Genomic DNA, 17,855 nt, shown 5'->3' with positions numbered 1-17,855 from the left:
CAGGAGGAGACCTTCTATCTCATTGACTCTCCCGAGTATCCTATTATCCTGGGTCACCCTTGGCTATGCAGACATAATCCCCAGATCGACTGGCCTACTGGCACCATTCTTAGCTGGGGTCCCACTTGCCAACTCACCTGCATGCTTCAGAGTTCCTCAGCCCCTAGTACCCAGTTTCAAGAGTCTGTTGACGTCTCCCGAGTCCCCAGTGTTTACTATCGGTTCAAAGCAGTGTTCAGCAAGGCCCGGGCTACTGCCTTACCGCCTCATCGCACTTATGACTGTGCCATTGATCTACTCCCTGGGTGCTGCCCTCCTAGAGGTCGGATCTTTTCCTTGTCCTCCCCGAGCACGCAGCTATGGACACCTACATTAAGGAGTCCTTGGCAGCCGGCCTCATCTATGCCTCTACTTCCCCGGCTGGGGCGGGCTTCTTTTTGTTGAAAAGAAAGACGGGGGTCTGAGGCCTTGTATTGATTACCGGGGACTCAACAAGATCACGGTTCGGAATCGATACCCTCTTCCTCTCATGGCCACTGCTTTTGAGCTGCTTCAAGGGGCTTCCATTTTTACTAAGCTGGATCTCCGCAATGCTTACCATCTCGTGCGGATCCGGCCAGGAGACGAATGGAAGACGGCGTTCAACACGCCCACGGGACACTATGAATATCGGGTGATGCCGTTCGGGCTCACCAATGCCCCCGCAGTATTCCAAGCCCTGATTAATGATGTTCTCCGGGATATGCTTAATCTGTTCGTCTTCGTGTACCTGGACGATATCCTCATCTTCTCGAGGTCACTGAAGGAGCATGAGGGGCATGTTAGCCGGGTTCTCCAGAGGCTCCTTGACAATCACCTCTACGTTAAGCCTGAGAAGTGTGAATTTCATGTTTCTCAGACTCAGTTTCTCGGGTTTATTGTCACTCCCGGGCACCTAGAGATGGATCCCAAGAAGGTCAAGGCGGTCCACGATTGGCCCACACCTGCCACGGTCAAGGAGGTTCAACGGTTCATTGGCTTTTCTAACTTCTATCGGAAGTTCATCAAGAATTTCAGCTCGGTGGTAGCCCCCTTGACGACGCTTACCAAGGGAGGAGGGACCAAGATTCACTGGGGTCCCGGAAGCAGCAGGGGCCTTCGAGGATCTCAAGCGCCGCTTCACTTCGGCTCCGATTCTGGTGCCCCCTGACCCAGAGAGACCTTTCGTGGTGGAGGTGGACGCCTCAGAGGTGGGGGTGGGAGCCGTCCTGTCACAGAGGGTGCGGATGGGAGATTACACCCTTGTGCCTTCATGTCTCGCCGCCTGTCTGAGGCCGAGCGCAACTACCACGTGGGGGATCTAGAGTTGCTTGCGGTTAAACTGGCCTTGGAAGAGTGGCGCCATTGGCTTGAGGGGGCTCAGCACCCTTTCCAGGTTCTCACAGACCACAAGAACCTGGAATATCTCCAACAGGCTAAGCGGATGAACCCCTCGGCAAGCACGATGGTCCCTTTTCTTTAATCGATTCCAGTTCATCCTGACTTACCGACCTGGCACCAAGAACGTCAAGCCGGATGCTCTGTCTCGAGTCTATTCTCCCGAGGTACAAGAGAAGCCCTTGGCATCGATTATTCCGAGGTCTAGGATCGTCGCACCTCTTCAGTGGGAACTAGAAAGAGGGGGCGAGAAGCTCTTGCCCATGAGCCCGATCCAGGCGGTGGTCCTGCCGGTCGCCTGTACGTTCCTCTCTCGGTTCGGGCCCGCGTCTTGCAGTGGGGTCATGAGTCGCCCTTGACATGCCATCCTGGCAGTGCTCGCACACTGGAGTTCCTCCGGCGGCGGTTTTGGTGGCCGTCCATCAAGAAGGACGTGCAGGTCTTTGTTGAGGCCTGCCCTGTGTGCAACCAGGGAAAGTCGACACGCCAGCGACCCCAGGGACTGCTCCATCCCTTACCTGTTCCTCGAAGGCCATGGTCACACCTTTCTCTGGACTTTGTTACGGGACTTCCTCTATCCCAGGGCAACACCGTCATCCTTGTGGTGGTAGACCGTTTCTCTAAGGCTGCCCGGTTTATTCCCCTGCCCAAGCTGCCCTCGGCTAAGGAGACTGCGGAGCTCCTCATGAACCATGTCTTCCGGATATTTGGCATTCCCCTGGACGTGGTCTCTGACCGAGGTCCCCAATTCTCGTCCCGGTTTTGGGGGCCTTCTGCAGGCTTATTGGGGCCACAGCCAGCCTATCGTCAGGATTCCATCCAGAGTCTAATGGCCAAACGGAACGGATTAATCAGGATCTGGAGACCACCCTGCGGTGTATGGCGGCCAGTAATCCCACGTCTTGGGCCACCTATATCATTTGGGCTGAATATGCCCACAACACCCTCCAGTCCTCAGCCACCGGATTGTCCCCCTTCGAATGCCAGTTCGGTTACAACCCTCCTTTGTTTCCAGAGGAAGAGGCGCAAGTTGGTGTTCCCTCGGCCCAGCGCTTTGTCCAACGCTGTAGGCGGACCTGGAAGAAGGCCAGGTGTACCCTCCTTCGGACCTCCCAGAGATACCAAAGTCAGGCTAATCGCCACCGCCGGACGGCCCTAGTTTCCGTGCTGGTCAGAGAGTTTGGTTGGCCACTAAGAACTTGCCCCTCCGGGTCGAATCCAAGAAGCTTTCCCAGAGATACATCGGCCCTTTCCGCATTTCTAGAAAGGTTAACCCTGTGTCGTATCGTTTAGTTCTGCCTCGCTCCCTTAGAGTTAACCCCACTTTCCATGTTTCACTCCTTAAACCTGTCTTGTCTTCTCCTTTTGCCCCCCACACAGACCCCCGCCACCTCCCAGGATCATAGACGGCCAGCCAGCCTACACAGTCCGCCGGATACTGGACTCCCGGAGGGTCCAGAACTCTCTGCAGTATCTGGTGGACTGGGAGGGCTACGGGCCAGAGGAGCGCTCCTGGGTTCCGGCCAGGGACATCCTGGACCCAGGGTTGATCCGAGATTTTCGCACCCTGGGGCCAGGGTGTTCTGGAAGGAACGTCAGGAGTCGTTCCTAGAGGAGGGGGTCCTGTCAGCTTCCTGCTTCCCCTGTTTGTCTCCTGGCCTCTAGAGGTCAGCTGTGTTCCCCCTTTGCCTTAGTTTTTCCTCATGTGTCCTAATTAGCTTATCTATGTCACCTGTGCCTTGTTTCCCCTTGAGTATTTTAGCTGTGTGTTTTCCCCTTGTTTCTCACTTGGTTATTGCGTCCTGTCTATGTGTCTCCTGCTTTGTCCCACCGTGTCAGTCCTAGTAAGTTATTCGAAGTTATCTTTAGTTTGTTTTTCTCCCCTCGGGGAGTTGTTTTGTTTTGCCTCTTGTTTTGGAACATTAAATCTACTTACCTGGAGTATTGCCTTGGGTGTTTCTTTTGGGTCCTACAACATCTCCTCTGTGGCTAAGGGGTAGTACCCCCAGCTCTACACATTTGAGACCGGAGTTCTAGCCCGGCTAGTGACACATAAGTATTGATTTTTCATTAGTTGGCTCTAAAAAGATAGGATTATCTGATTTGAATTATTTTCAGACATGAATTAAAAACTAGCATTAGCCAGATTGTCAGAGGGAAAATGATTCATATTGAGCTGTAATATAATACTGTTGCTTTATGGGTGAAAATGTGTGTGTGGGGGGTTAGGGGCGTGTGTGTGTGTATGGTGCACATACTGTAAGTGTGTGTGTTGATCTGGCAGATAGACAGTCAGAAGAGAGAGTGACAGGGTCACTATGAGGATATGAGCATGTTTGTCTGGTTAAAAGAGACTGTGTGTGTCTCCCAGCCTGGGTGCGTATCTAGGTAAGGTGATATCCATGCATAAAAAATGCCGGGAATTTGTTTTGAGAGTCCAAGGGTAGGCTGAGTACCCCCAGAGAAAAGACTCCCAGCACCATATGTGAGCTTTCCTCTGATGTAGGGGTATGTCAGAGGAAAGAGGGCCTCAGAGGTTTACAGAGCCTGTGAACTTAGACCACCCCCAGCCCACTACCTCCGCCCCACTCCTGTCAAAACACAGATAGACATGGCAGGAATGTCAGGCAGTGTGTGTGTGTGTGTATGTGTGTTTTCTGTTTATCTCACCTGTCACTAGTTCAAAAGCCACAATTTCGTTCTGTCAAACAATAGAGAAACTATGTCTTACGATAGATGCATGAGAGTGGATAAAGTCATAGCTATAGTTTTGGAAAAAGCAACACAGCTGAGGGGTTTACAATATACCCTTGCCTGTAAGCTTTCTTTGTTTTGGGACTGGATCTTTGTCCAAGTGTTGGCAATGGAATTGCTTTCATTGTGAAACACACTGCAAAGAGTCCTCCAGGGCTTGTTGTTGAGTGGTGTCAACGATTAAACTTTTCTTTATTTCTGGCCCTCTCACACAGGAAAGGGGATAACAAGAGAAAAACTCAATCTGACTGCAATTAATCCATCAAATGCTTGATTAAATCCACTCAGGGGGTCAAAAGCTATTGCTTTGTAATGTGGTTTAGATTATCTTCAGATGTTAAAGATGCCATCTTAGATACATTATATCTGTTTGTGATATTTTTATTGTTTTCTACCCTTTTCCTTTTGTCCCTGACACAGTCTTGTTTCTAGTCTGGCTCCACCCTATGTGCCTGTGTGAGAGAAAGAGTGCCTGTCGGTTGTTGTTTGTGGGAATGTGTATATTCCTCAACCTAAACATTAATTCTTATCTCTCTGTCATTTCAGTTGATGGCGTGTCCGTGTCTCAGAAGGAGGAGGTTCCTGAGATGATGGACTCCCTCCAGGCTGCGGTGGCCCCTCAGGTGAACAGAGAGAAGGAGGAGAAGGAGTCTCCTGACGCCAACAACATCACCGGTCCTGAAGAGAAGGAGGTTGAGGAGAAACCGGGCGAGGCCAATGAGGTGGGCTTCAAGAAGATCTTCAATTTCATCGGCTTCAAGTTCACACTGAAGAAGGACAAGAATGAGAAGACGGACCCGGTGCAGCTGCTGACGTTGATGGACAAGGAAGTGGAAGGAGAGACTAGCGGGTCTGAGGAAACTAAGGAGGAAGCCGCCACTGCAGAGGAGGGGAAGGCAGCTGAGCCAGAGGCCGCCACCGTTGAGAATGACGCCTCAGAGACCACAGTTGAGGCTGCAACTCCAGTGGACGCCCCATCTGAGACTGTGGATGGAGAGGCTGCAGATGCAGTCACAGAGGAGGCTGCAGAGGGAGCTGAGGAGGGAGTTGCAGAGAAAGAGCCTGGTGACCCAGCTGCAGCAGCAACTACCCCATGTGGCCAGGAGGCCACCCTGTCCCCCTTCAGAAGGTTCTTTACACAGGGAATCTTCTCCAACCAGCGCAAGAAGGCAAGCAACAAGAAGGCCAAAGAGGAGGAACCAAAAGAGAAAGCAACCGAGGAGAAGATAAAGGAGGTAGAGGAGAAAGCAGAGGCTGTGGTGGAGGAGGAGGGAATTAAAGCAAAGGAAGAGGTGAAGGAGGTGGAGCCAGTGACAACACCAGAAACTGAGACACCCGAAGCATCTGCCGAAGAGATCAAAGAGGAGATCCAAGCCGAGGTTGCCATGGAAACCTCAGAAGCCACTATTACTGATGACGCCAAACAAGCAGAGGTGGACGTTGAAGAAGCTGTGGAATCAGTCAAGGCCCCAGTCGAGGTCACCACCGAGGCTGAGCTTCTCTCATCCCAGGAGAAGGTCAAGGCCCTGGGAAGCCCACTGAAAAAGCTCTTTACTGGGGCCGGCCTGAAGAAGCTCTCTACCAAGAAACAGAAGAAAGACAAGAAAGATGCGGAGATCAAGCTGACCGAGTCTGGGGAACAGGCGGCTGAACAGCTCCAGTCCTCCACAGAGTTGGCAGAGGTCCAGAAACCTGACAGTGGGGCATCATCCCCAGAGGAGTCTGGTGAGCATGCCTTTGAGGTGGAGGCCACCCAAGCTGAGGCCAGCCAAGAGGCTGATGAGGAGGTAACCAGCTCAGATGAAGGGAAGAAGAAAGAAGGTATCATGCCCTGGTCCTCCTTCAAGAAGCTGGTGACGCCCAAGAAACGATTCAAGAGGCCCTCTGAGAGCGAGGACGAGGCAACTGTTGAGGAGGCCAAGTCGGCCACCCTGTCCTCCATTGAGAGCGCTGTGTTTGTGGAGAAAAAGAAAGAGGAGGAGCCGGAACTCATTGAGGAGGAGCCAAAAACCGAAACCACTGAGAAGCTGGAGGGCAGCACAGAGGAGCCCAAAAAGATGAAGATGGACACCTCCCTCTCCTGGGAGGCCCTGATGTGTATGGGTGGCAACAAGAAGAGGATCAGGAAGACCTCTGACTCTGAAGATGAGGAGACCAAAATTGAAGAGGAGGCACAACCAACTGGAGAAGAGCAGGTTAAGACCGTAGAGTCTCCTCTCGGCAGCTCTGGAGAGGCAGATCAAGAAAACACTGTGTCGTCCCCCGAACCGTCCACTAGCCCCACCGCAGGAGAGTCCACCTGGGATACTCTCAAGCGTCTCGTCACCCATAGAAAGAAGCCCAAAGACGAGAAGACAGATGAGTCCGGTGGTGAACAGGTCGTCTCAGACAGTGAAATTCCCAAAGAAGAGTCCTCCTTCTCTCTGAGGAAACTCATTCCTGGACGCAGAAAGAAGAAGCTGCTTTCCTCCAATCTGGGGTCTGGCGAGGAAGATTCCGACACACCAGCCGTGGTCCCTCTCTCAGAGTACGACAATGAGCACGCTGAGACTAAAGTGGCTGAAACCGAAATGACAGTGGAGACAGTGGATTCTGAGGAAGCAGCACCAATCACTCAGGTCCAATCGTCCATTGAAGAGAGATCCCCCTCTTGGATCTCAGCCACGGCGGTCATGGAAAACCTCCAGGAGATTCCACATGATCAGCTAAGCGACATCCCAGAAGAAGGTGCCACCACCCCCAAGTCTGCTGACACCACCATCGCCGAGGACATTGCAGAACAGACCTCAGAGACAGTCGCATGCCAGGAGCAGGAACCTGAGCTGTATGTCGCCGAGGCGATTGCTTCTTCTGTTGCCGAGAACATTTTAGAGCATATCACAGAGGCAGTCACATGCCAGGAGCCTGAGCTGTTTGTTGCTGAGGTGACTGAAGAGATGATCCCAGCCACGAATGGCGAAACCACCCCTCTGCCCAATGAGCCCGAGACTCTGGAGGTCCCACAGGAGGCTGTGGAGCTGGTCAGTGATCTCCCAAGTCTGACTTCTGTGGAAATCATAGAGGTCCCACTGGAGGAGGCTGCGTCCGTCCCAGAACCCACAACGCTGATCGAGTTCGCTGATAGCAATTCAAAGCTTGTCTTGATGGTACATGAAGAAATCGAGGCCACCGCCATCTGCACTGTCCTGGGCACCAAGGAGATCGCCAATGTGGCAGTAGAGAAGCCTGTAATTCCCACCATGGAGTGTCTAGCTGAGATCAGCAATGCTCTGTCCGCTGAGCTGCCGGTAGAATATAAGGCTGATCCACCTGAGGCGGCTGACGCTAATGAAGACCCAGTGTTTGAAGCTCAAGTGGAGCAGGTCGAAAGCACATTCCTGGAGAAAACTATTGAAGACATCCCAGAGCCTGAGATAGCCACTGAGGGTAAAGAGCCTGAATATGAAAAGTTCGCCACAGTCAATTATATCCAGATGGAGGCTGAAATCATTGAGGCCCCTGCGGTGAATGAGAACATCGTGGACCCCATCGTACCAACTGTCGAAGACTCCATTGCCGCTGACATTGTGGAGGTCTCTGAGGCACCTGTCATTGAGGTCAAAAGTAAAGAAGAGACAGCTGCCGTCGAAGAGATCGCTGCTGTAGAGGAGGTGAATGAGCCTGCCGCCCGAGAAATTGTTACTTCACTAACTGATGCCAACAAGGCCACAGTCACTGAAGTGTGCGAGACCATGTACCTCTTCTGCCCACCGTCCGAGTCCTTGGAAACCCAGCAAGTGGAGGTCACAGAAGCCGTGGCAGTGGAAACGGTCTCAGTGGCAGTTGCAGAGACCGCTGGCGATGACCAAATTCAAGTGCAGGTGACTGAGGTTGATGTTACAGAGGCCGAGGAGACAAAGGAGGCAGAGGCCATGGAGGAGACTGGCTTGGTCATCACTCAGGTGGTCATCCAGAGTGCTGTGGAGAAAGTGTCTGAAGCAGAGTCTGAACCCAAAGTTCCTGCCTCTGCCACTGCCACATTCACAACTGAAGATGCACTACCAGTCCAGGCAGTAGCAACGATAGAGAAAGAGATTGAACAAGTAGCAGAGGAGAAACCTGTCATTGCTGAAACTCCTGTAGTCCAAGTTGAGGCACCAGCACCAGAAACCCCAGCAGAGGTGCCTGCTGCTCCAGAGGCACCAGCCGAAGCTGTAAAACCACCAAAGGAAGTCCACAAGGCTGTCCAGGTCATTGAGACAGTTCCAGTCACAGTTGAAATCACAGAGAGTATCATGGAAGAGGTTACCAAGGAGGTGAAGGATGTTCTCAAAGAGGGAGTAGAGGAAATAAAACAGGAAGTGGTATTAAAGCAAGCAATGGAGGTCAATGTAAGTGAGGAGAAAGTTGTAGAGGTTGAAGTTGTAGCAGAGGTGGAACAGACAGAGAGTGAGAAAGATGGAAAGGCAGAGGAGGAGATCACAGAGGTAGAGAGCAACATAGAGGCAGTAGAGGTTCTACAATCTGAGATAGAGGAAGTAGTTAAGGAATTCAAACTTGAGGTTCAACAAGCTGAGGTAATAGAGGTGGTTCAGGAAGTGATAGCAGAGGTTCCCACTCCAGAGACACCTGAAGAGGAGTCAGAAGCAACGGTTGTGACAGAAGAGTCCCGAATCCCAGAGGCCCACACAGAGACCGCTGAAGCCCGAGCCCAGCCAGTGGAGATAACTGCAGAAGTCGTGGTCCCACAGACAGCACAGGTGGTCATACAGGCGGCAGAGATCATTGAAGAAGAGGCAGCGGAGGAAATAATGGTGGAGGAGGTGGTGGAAATCGATGCCATTGTAAGCTCACCAGAGACAAAGGAAGCCCTGGCCAAAGAAGACACAACAGACCCTAAACCCACGCCAGACACCCCTGCCACTGAACCCACACCAGACACCCCTGCCCCTGTTCCAACTGCGGTAGAGAAGGCGATGTCGGTGAAGTGTGCGGAAGTGATGGTGCAGGGGATTGAGGAGACGGTGAAGGAGATGAAACCTATCTCCTCCACAGAGCTCACAGCAGCATTATGAGCAGGTGAGCAGTCTATCTTATACAATTACCTGTTTATGATTAAGCAATGAGTGGATGTTGTCAAAGAGTTCCAAATATATTTCCCCACAATTACTGTAAATGCATTTAGTTAATGTTAGTCATGCTACATATTTTAGAGACATCTGAACATAACCTCTGCCTAGTCTTCTACCACAAGAAAGTGAAAGAAAGTATTTTCTAGTGTTTTACCAAGGTATCAATTCTAGATATGTTATTATGGTAATTATATTCCACTAGCATAAAAAAGAGTGTTAGAAAAGAGTACCCACATTTGTTTAGTTATTTCCAGAATTCCTTTGTTGGCGTCTCACACCATCTTCTCATGGTGGCTTTTTAAAAACATAAATTTGCCCTACTTTTATCAGGGGTGAGGGGGGAGATTTCCCGGCAGGCCAGATGAAAAAACTTTTGTTCGAGGTACGAGTAACCAGTTGACCTTCGATATCAAAGCAGGAATGCCATGGTTGACCCCTGCTTTGTAGGCTGGGGTCTAAAAGGGAAGCTGTGTGTGAGGGGCAGATGAACTTGTGCTGACTGACTGATTATGATTCATCCTCTCCTCCTGAAGTCAAGGAAACATGCTTGTTAGATTTTTTAAAATTATTCTGTTAAGTTAAGGTTACAACACTTTGAAGATGTTCACTATAATTTTTTGAGTAAAATTTTTGATTTTGAGTAAGAATTTGCTTAACAACTCACATACAGTACCACTCAAAAGTTTGGACACACCTACTCATTCAAGGGTTTTTCTTTATTTTTACAATTTTCTACGTTGTAGAATAATAGTGAAGACATCAAATCTATGAAATATGGCAAGAACAGCTCAAATAAACAAAGAGAAACAACAGTCCATCATTACTTTAAGACATGAAGGTCAGTCAATACGGAACATTTCAAGAACTTTTAAAGTTTCTTCAAGTGCAGCCGCAAAAAACATCAAGCACTATGATGAAACTGGCTCTCATGAGAACCGCCACAGGAATGGAAGACCCACAGTTACCTCTGCTGCAGTGGATAAGTTCATTAGAGTTACCAGCCTCAGAAATTGCAGTCCAAATAAATGCTTCACAGAGTTCAAGTAGCAGACACATCTCAACATCAACTGTTCAGAGGAGACTGTGTGAATCAGGCCTTCATGGTCGAATTGCTGCAAAGAAACTACTACTAAAGGACACCAAAAAGAAGAAGAGACTTGATTGGGCCAAGAAACACGAGCAATGGACATTAGACTGGTGGAAATGTGTCTTTTGATCTGGTGTCCAAATTGGAGATTCTTGGTTCCAACCGCCGTGGCTTTGTGAGACGCGGTGTGGGTGAACGGATGATCTCCGCATGTGTAGTTCCCACCGTAAAGCATGGAGGAGGAGGTGTTATGGTGTGGAGGTGCTTTGCTGGTGACACTGTCTGTGATTTATTTGGAATTCAAGGCACACTTAACCAGCATGGCTACAACAGCATTTTGCAGTAATACGCCATCCCATCTGGTTTGGGCTTAGTGGGACTATCAATTGTTTTTCAACAGGACAATGACCCAACACACCTCCAGGCTGTGTACGGGCTATTTTACCAGGAAGGAGAGTGATGGAGTGCTGCATCAGATGACCTGGCCTCCACAATCCCCCGACCTCAACCCAATTGAGATGGTTTGCGTTGATTCGGACCGCAGAGTGAAGGAAAAGCAGCCAACAAGTGCTCAGCATATGTGGGAACTCCTTCAAGACTGTTGGAAAAGCATTCCAGGTGAAGCTGGTTGAGAGAATGCCAAGAGTGTGCAAGTTGTCATCAAGGCAAAGGTTGGCTATTTGAAGAATCTCAAATCTCAAATATATTTTGATTTGTTTAACACTTTTTTGTTTACTACATGATTCCATATGTGTTATTTCATAGTTTTGATGTCATCACTATTTTTCTACAATGTAGAAAATAGTAAAAATAAAGAAAAACCCTTGAATGAGTAGGTGTGTCCAAACTTTTGACTGGTACTGTAAGTTGCATGCAAAAATAGTGTTTAACATGATTTCTTAGTGACTACCTCTTACAATTATATGTAAGGTCCCTCAGTCGAGCAGTGAATTTCAAACACAGATTCATCCACAAAGACCAGGGAGGTTTTCCAATGCCTCGCCAAGAAGGGCACCTGTTGGTAGATGGATTTAAAAAAAAGCTGACATTGAATATCCCTTTGAGCATGGTGATGTTATCAATAACACTTTGAATGGTGTATCAATACACCCAGTCACTACTAAGATACAGGCATCCTTCCTAACTCAGTTGCCAGAGAGGAAAGAAACCGATCAGGGATTTTACAATGAGTTTAATAGTGACTTTAAAACAGTTATAGTTTAGTAGCTGTGATAGGAGAAAACTGAGGATGGATCAACAACATTGTAGTTACTCCACAATACTAACCTAATTGACAGAGTGAAAAGAAGGAACCCTGTACAGAATTACAATATTCCAAAACATGCATCCTGTTTGCAGCAAGGCACTAAAGTAATACTGCAAAACATTTGGCTAAGCAATTAACATTTTGTCCTGAATACAAAGTGTTATGTTTGGGGCAAATCCAATACAACACATTACTGAGGACCACTCTCCATATTTTCAAGCGTAGTGGTGGCTGCATCATGTTTTGGTATGCTTGTAATCGTTAAGGACTGGGGAGTTTTTCAAGATAAAAAATAAATGTAATGGAGCTAGTCACAGGCAAAATCCTAGAGGGAAAACTGGTTCAGTCTGCTTTCCACCAGACACTGGGAGATGAAGTCACCTTTCAGCAGGACAACAAACTAAAACACAAGGCAAATCTACACTGGAGTTACAGTTTTTACTTAAATCTTCTTGAAAATCTATGGCAAGAACTGAAAATAGTTGTCTAGCAATGATCAACAACCAATTTGAGCTTGAAGAATTTAAAGAAGAATAATGGGTAAATGTGGTATAATCCAGGTGTGGAAAGCTCTTAAAGATTTACCCAGAAAGACTCACAGCTATAATCTCTGCCAAAGGGGATTCTAACATGTATCGAGTTAGGGGTTGAATACTTACAGTGGGGAAAAAAAGTATTTAGTCAGCCACTGGTGCAAGTTCTCCCACTTAAAAAGATGAGAGAGGCCTGTAATTGTCTTCATAGGTACACGTCAACTATGACAGACAAAATGAGATTTTTTTTCTCCAGAAAATCACATTGTAGGATTTTTAATGAATTTATTTGCCAATTATGGTGGAAAATAAGTATTTGGTCAATAACAAAAGTTTCTCAATACTTTGTTATATACCCTTTGTTGGCAATGACACAGGTCAAACGTTTTCTGTAAGTCTTCACAAGGTTTTCACACACTGTTGCTGGTATTTTGGCCCATTCCTCCATGCAGATCTCCTCTAGAGCAGTGATGTTTTGGGGCTCTCGCTGGGCAACATGGACTTTCAACTCCCTCCAAAGATTTTCTATGGGGTTGAGATCTGGAGACTGGCTAGGCCACTCCAGGACCTTGAAATGCTTTTTACGAAGCCACTCCTTCGTTGCCCGGGCGGTGTGTTTGGGATCATTGTCATGCTGAAAGACCCTGCCACGTTTCATCTTCAATGCCCTCGCTGATGGAAGGAGGTTTTCACTCAATCTCACGATACATGGCCCCATTCATTCTTTCCTTTACACGGATCAGTCGTCCTGGTCCCTTTGCAGAAAAACAGCCCCAAAGCATGATGTTTCCACCCCCATGCTTCACAGTAGGTATGGTGTTCTTTGGATGCAACTCAGCATTCTTTGTCCTCCAAACACGACGAGTTGAGTTTTTACCAAAAAGTTATATTTTGGTTTCATCTGACCAAATGACATTCTCCCAATCCTCTTCTGGATAGGGTTAGGGTTAGGGTTAGGGAGATGAAGTCACCTTTCAGCAGGACAACAAACTAAAACACAAGGCAAATCTACACTGGAGTTACAGTTTTTACTTAAATCTTCTTGAAAATCTATGGCAAGAACTGAAAATAGTTGTCTAGCAATGATCAACAACCAATTTGAGCTTGAAGAATTTAAAGAAGAATAATGGGTAAATGTGGTATAATCCAGGTGTGGAAAGCTCTTAAAGATTTACCCAGAAAGACTCACAGCTATAATCTCTGCCAAAGGGGATTCTAACATGTATCGAGTTAGGGGTTGAATACTTACAGTGGGGAAAAAAAGTATTTAGTCAGCCACTGGTGCAAGTTCTCCCACTTAAAAAGATGAGAGAGGCCTGTAATTGTCTTCATAGGTACACGTCAACTATGACAGACAAAATGAGATTTTTTTCTCCAGAAAATCACATTGTAGGATTTTTAATGAATTTATTTGCCAATTATGGTGGAAAATAAGTATTTGGTCAATAACAAAAGTTTCTCAATACTTTGTTATATACCCTTTGTTGGCAATGACACAGGTCAAACGTTTTCTGTAAGTCTTCACAAGGTTTTCACACACTGTTGCTGGTATTTTGGCCCATTCCTCCATGCAGATCTCCCTCTAGAGCAGTGATGTTTTGGGGCTCTCGCTGGGCAACATGGACTTTCAACTCCCCTCCAAAGATTTTCTATGGGGTTGGAGATCTGGAGACTGGCTAGGCCACTCCAGGACCTTGAAATGCTTTTTACGAAGCCACTCCTTCGTTGCCCGGGCGGTGTGTTTGGGATCATTGTCATGCTGAAAGACCCTGCCACGTTTCATCTTCAATGCCCTCGCTGATGGAAGGAGGTTTTCACTCAATCTCACGATACATGGCCCCATTCATTCTTTCCTTTACACGGATCAGTCGTCCTGGTCCCTTTGCAGAAAAACAGCCCCAAAGCATGATGTTTCCACCCCCATGCTTCACAGTAGGTATGGTGTTCTTTGGATGCAACTCAGCATTCTTTGTCCTCCAAACACGACGAGTTGAGTTTTTACCAAAAAGTTATATTTTGGTTTCATCTGACCAAATGACATTCTCCCAATCCTCTTCTGGATCATCCAAATGCACTCTAGCAAACTTCAGACGGGCCTGGATATGTACTGGCTTAAGCAGGGGGACACGTCTGGCACTACAGGATTTGAGTCCCTGGCGGCGTAGTGTGTTACTGATGGTAGGCTTTGTTACTTTGGTCCCAGCTCTCTGCAGGTCATTCACTAGGTCCCCCCGTGTGGTTCTGGGATTTTTGCTCACCGTTCTTGTGATCATTTTGACCCCACAGGGTGAGATCTTGCGTGGAGCCCCAGATCGAGGGAGATTATCAGTGGTCTTGTATGTCTTCCATTTCCTAATAATTGCTCCCACAGTTGATTTCTTCAAACCAAGCTGCTTACCTATTGCAGATTCAGTCTTCCCCAGCCTGGTGCAGGTCTACAATTTTGTTTCTGGTGTCCTTTGACAGCTCTTTGGTCTTGGCCATAGTGGAGTTTGGAGTGTGACTGTTTGAGGTTGTGGACAGGTGTCTTTTATACTGATAACAAGTTCAAACAGGTGCCATTAATACAGGTAACGAGTGGAGGACAGAGGAGCCTCTTAAAGAAGAAGTTACAGGTCTGTGAGAGCCAGAAATCTTGCTTGTTTGTAGGTGACCAAATACTTATTTTCCACCATAATTTGCAAATAAATTCATAAAAATTCCTACATTGTGATTTTCTGGAGAAAAAAATTCTCAATTTGTCTGTCATAGTTGACGTGTACCTATGATGAAAATTACAGGCCTCTCTCATCTTTTTAAGTGGAGAACTTGCACAATTGGTGGCTGACTAAATACATTTTTTCCCCACTGTATCTAATCAAGGTATATTAGTGTTTTATTTTTCATAAATCTTCTACAAATGTTAACATTTCTTCTCCACTTTAACCTTAGAGTATTTTGTGTAGATCGTTGACAAAAAATGTCAATTAAATCTATTTTATTCCCACTTTGTAACACAACAAAATGAGGAAAAAGCAAAGGTGTGTGATTCCTTTCTGAAGGCACTGTAGCATCAGCAAATCAAAGGGTTTATATACATCATTGTTTGGCACGCAATGTCTGAGATTTAGTTCCTGTGGGCCTGGCCCCTGAGAGGGCCAATCTGATGGCTCGAGGTTTACCTCTGAAGGTTATTGCTACTATTCAGTCTGCAAGGGCACCCTCCATGAGAGGGCTGTATGCGTATAAGGGACAGGCGTTTGAGCTCTGGTGCAAAGATAAAGGACTTGTTCACTTTCAGTGCTCTGTGAGAGACATCCTTTTCGAGCAGGGTCGGGCATTCTCCACACCGGGAGCCCAACCCCTGGTTGTGAGGTTCCTGAAAGGTGTGTGCTGTCTCAGACCGGTCTTTAAACCTATTGAGCTCACATGGGATTTGGCTCTGGTTTTGGAGGCGCCCTTTGAGACACTGGAGTCAGTTGATCTGAAGATCCTCTCCTACAAGACCTCCCAGCTCATGGTTTTGGCCTCAGCTAAATGTGTTGGGGACCTCCACGCGTCATCTGTACACCCTTCCTGTACTCCGAATGCTGCTTTCTTCCCAAAAGTCATGGTTATGTCTCACAGGTCTTTAGCTTTTGAGCAATTTCCCTTTTCGCCTCCTCCTTTTGCTTCTGAAGAGCAACAGAGGTTACATGCCCTGTGTCCAGTATGAGCTTTACGCACGTACATTGAGCGGACCCGGGATTTCCGGTTAGGTGACCAGATTTTTGTCTGTTTTGCTAATCCAGCTCACGGCAGGGCACTCTCTAAGCGTCTCTCCCACTGGATTGTGGAGGCTATATAGCAGAAAGGGGCAAGGGTTACCTAGCGGTGTACGCGCCCACTCCACCAGAGGTCTGGCAGCATCTTGGACATTATTTAAAGGGTTGACTGTAGGGGATATTTGTGCTGGGCGAGTTGGGCATCACCACACACTTTTGTGAGGTTTTATCGCTTGGATGTCACTGCTCCCAGTGTAGCCCACAGCATGCAAACAGCTAGGACAGGAGAGGGTCATTAGGCAGCGTGCAGTGTGCGCAAAACCCGACTACTGCATCTTGAGGGGTGGAGGTCTGGGTGGTCTGCCATGGGCCATTTAATTTGTTATCCATTGGGGCCAGCTTGGGGCAGGATTCTAGTTCCCCATAGTTGTGTTGTACCGAGAGTACTGACTGAAAGGGAACATAACGTTATGAATATAACTACTGTTCCCTGAAGGAGGGAAACAAGGTACAACACCGGTTTGGCCCTGCACTGCCCGTTCCTGGGCTCTGTGAAGTGTGGTACTGAATTTAAGGAATGAATCCGAGCCTCACGCTTATCACCTGTGGAAGACGGGGCCTCCAGCGTGTCGCGGATTTCATTGGCATGATTTTTGTTCTTCAATCGAAGTCTCAAGAGTGCAACTCCCCATTGTTGTGTTGAACCTTGTTTCCCTCCTTCAGGGAACAGTAGTTATAGTTATAACGTGTGTTTCCAAGGATAATGGTATCCATTTACTAATAACATTTATTTCTCTAGCTATAGATGCAAGATGGTTGCCTGGGAGACAGACTGTCCTGACCAGGAATTGAGTGAGAGTGAAAAAGAGAGCGAGTGGAAGCTATATGGAGAAACACACAGAGACTGAGCTCCACCCTACCCTGGCCAGAGTGACTGAGTCACTGAGCGACAACTTCACCCCTCTCCTTCCCCCCTGCCTCCTTCGCCCCTGTCCTGCAGCACCAGCCCCTTCACACAGAGATGACCCTCCCACACACCTGGAGCGAAGCATCGATCCCCCTAAACACACACACACGCCAAGCCACAGTCCTAGTCCCCGCACATCTGAAGCTTCCCATCTGGCTTGTAATCCATGTGATGTACGCTTGCTGTCTTGATGACCTTCCATCGCCCTTGCTGCAACTCGGGAGTCGGCTGTCCCATGGAGAGTGTGGTGTGTGTGTGTGTGTAAGAGTTAAGCGTGAGTGCAAGAAAGAGTGTGTGTGTGTGATCTCAGAGTTGGAGGATTATTATCTTGTATATTGTATTTATATTTTATGAGTATTTTCTCATTCCCCCCTTCCCCCCATCCTTTATCTTTTATATTTCTGATTGTATAGAATATGTGCCCCAATGTATGGATTTTGCAGAAATTCTACCTTAACCATGGTACAGATGTGATTTCACTGCAGTGTCCGCTATCATTGACTACAGACAATGACTTATGTGAATAGACAGGGCGTGAGGTGAAAGCCAATAGAAGTGCAACAATCTTTCAATATTTAACCTTTGATATGTTCTCTGTCACATTGTACTTCCCTTCACCGTTCAGTCTGAAAATATATGTTCAGCTACTACTGTAGATAAAGCATACTTCACTGCCTGACTGACTGTTACTTTCTGAAATATATAGTATGTCTCTGATTATCGTGTAAAAATACAATAAAACACTATAATACACTCAAATGCAAATGTCCCTGAGATAATAAGGCCTAGGAGGATGTAAAGTTGCAAAGTTGCACACCGTCTCGTGCAATGCCATGCCAATTGGCCACATAGTGGCGTTATAACAAGCGATTGAAAATGCAAACTTTCAAAGGTCACGCCCCTCACACCATGTGACCTAGAGTCCTGAAATTCAGTACATAGGTCCCTCCCCTCATAAGGAACAAATTTGCCTCAAC

General features: G+C 47.6%; 1 protein-coding gene across 3 annotated transcripts in view; it reads left to right on the top strand.

Moving 5' to 3' along the window:
- The window catches only part of LOC121552095 (A-kinase anchor protein 12), a 104,779-nt gene extending 87,225 nt beyond the window's left edge, over positions 1-17,554 (top strand). For 2 of the 3 annotated variants that reach the window (XM_041864821.1, XM_041864823.1), the window contains 2 exons: positions 4,717-9,228; positions 16,711-17,554. In XM_041864821.1, coding sequence (XP_041720755.1) covers positions 4,717-9,224 — 4,508 coding nt within the window. In that variant the 3' untranslated portion in view covers positions 9,225-9,228; positions 16,711-17,554. The remainder of the gene's footprint in view (positions 1-4,716; positions 9,229-16,710) is intronic. The other variant, XM_041864822.1, reaches the window with a different exon arrangement.
- Positions 17,555-17,855: the final 301 nt, after the last annotated feature.

This window comes from Coregonus clupeaformis, chromosome 36, assembly GCF_020615455.1.
Source record: "Coregonus clupeaformis isolate EN_2021a chromosome 36, ASM2061545v1, whole genome shotgun sequence".
Lineage (NCBI taxonomy): Eukaryota > Metazoa > Chordata > Actinopteri > Salmoniformes > Salmonidae > Coregonus > Coregonus clupeaformis.
This window is presented reverse-complemented; position numbering and strand designations above follow the sequence as displayed.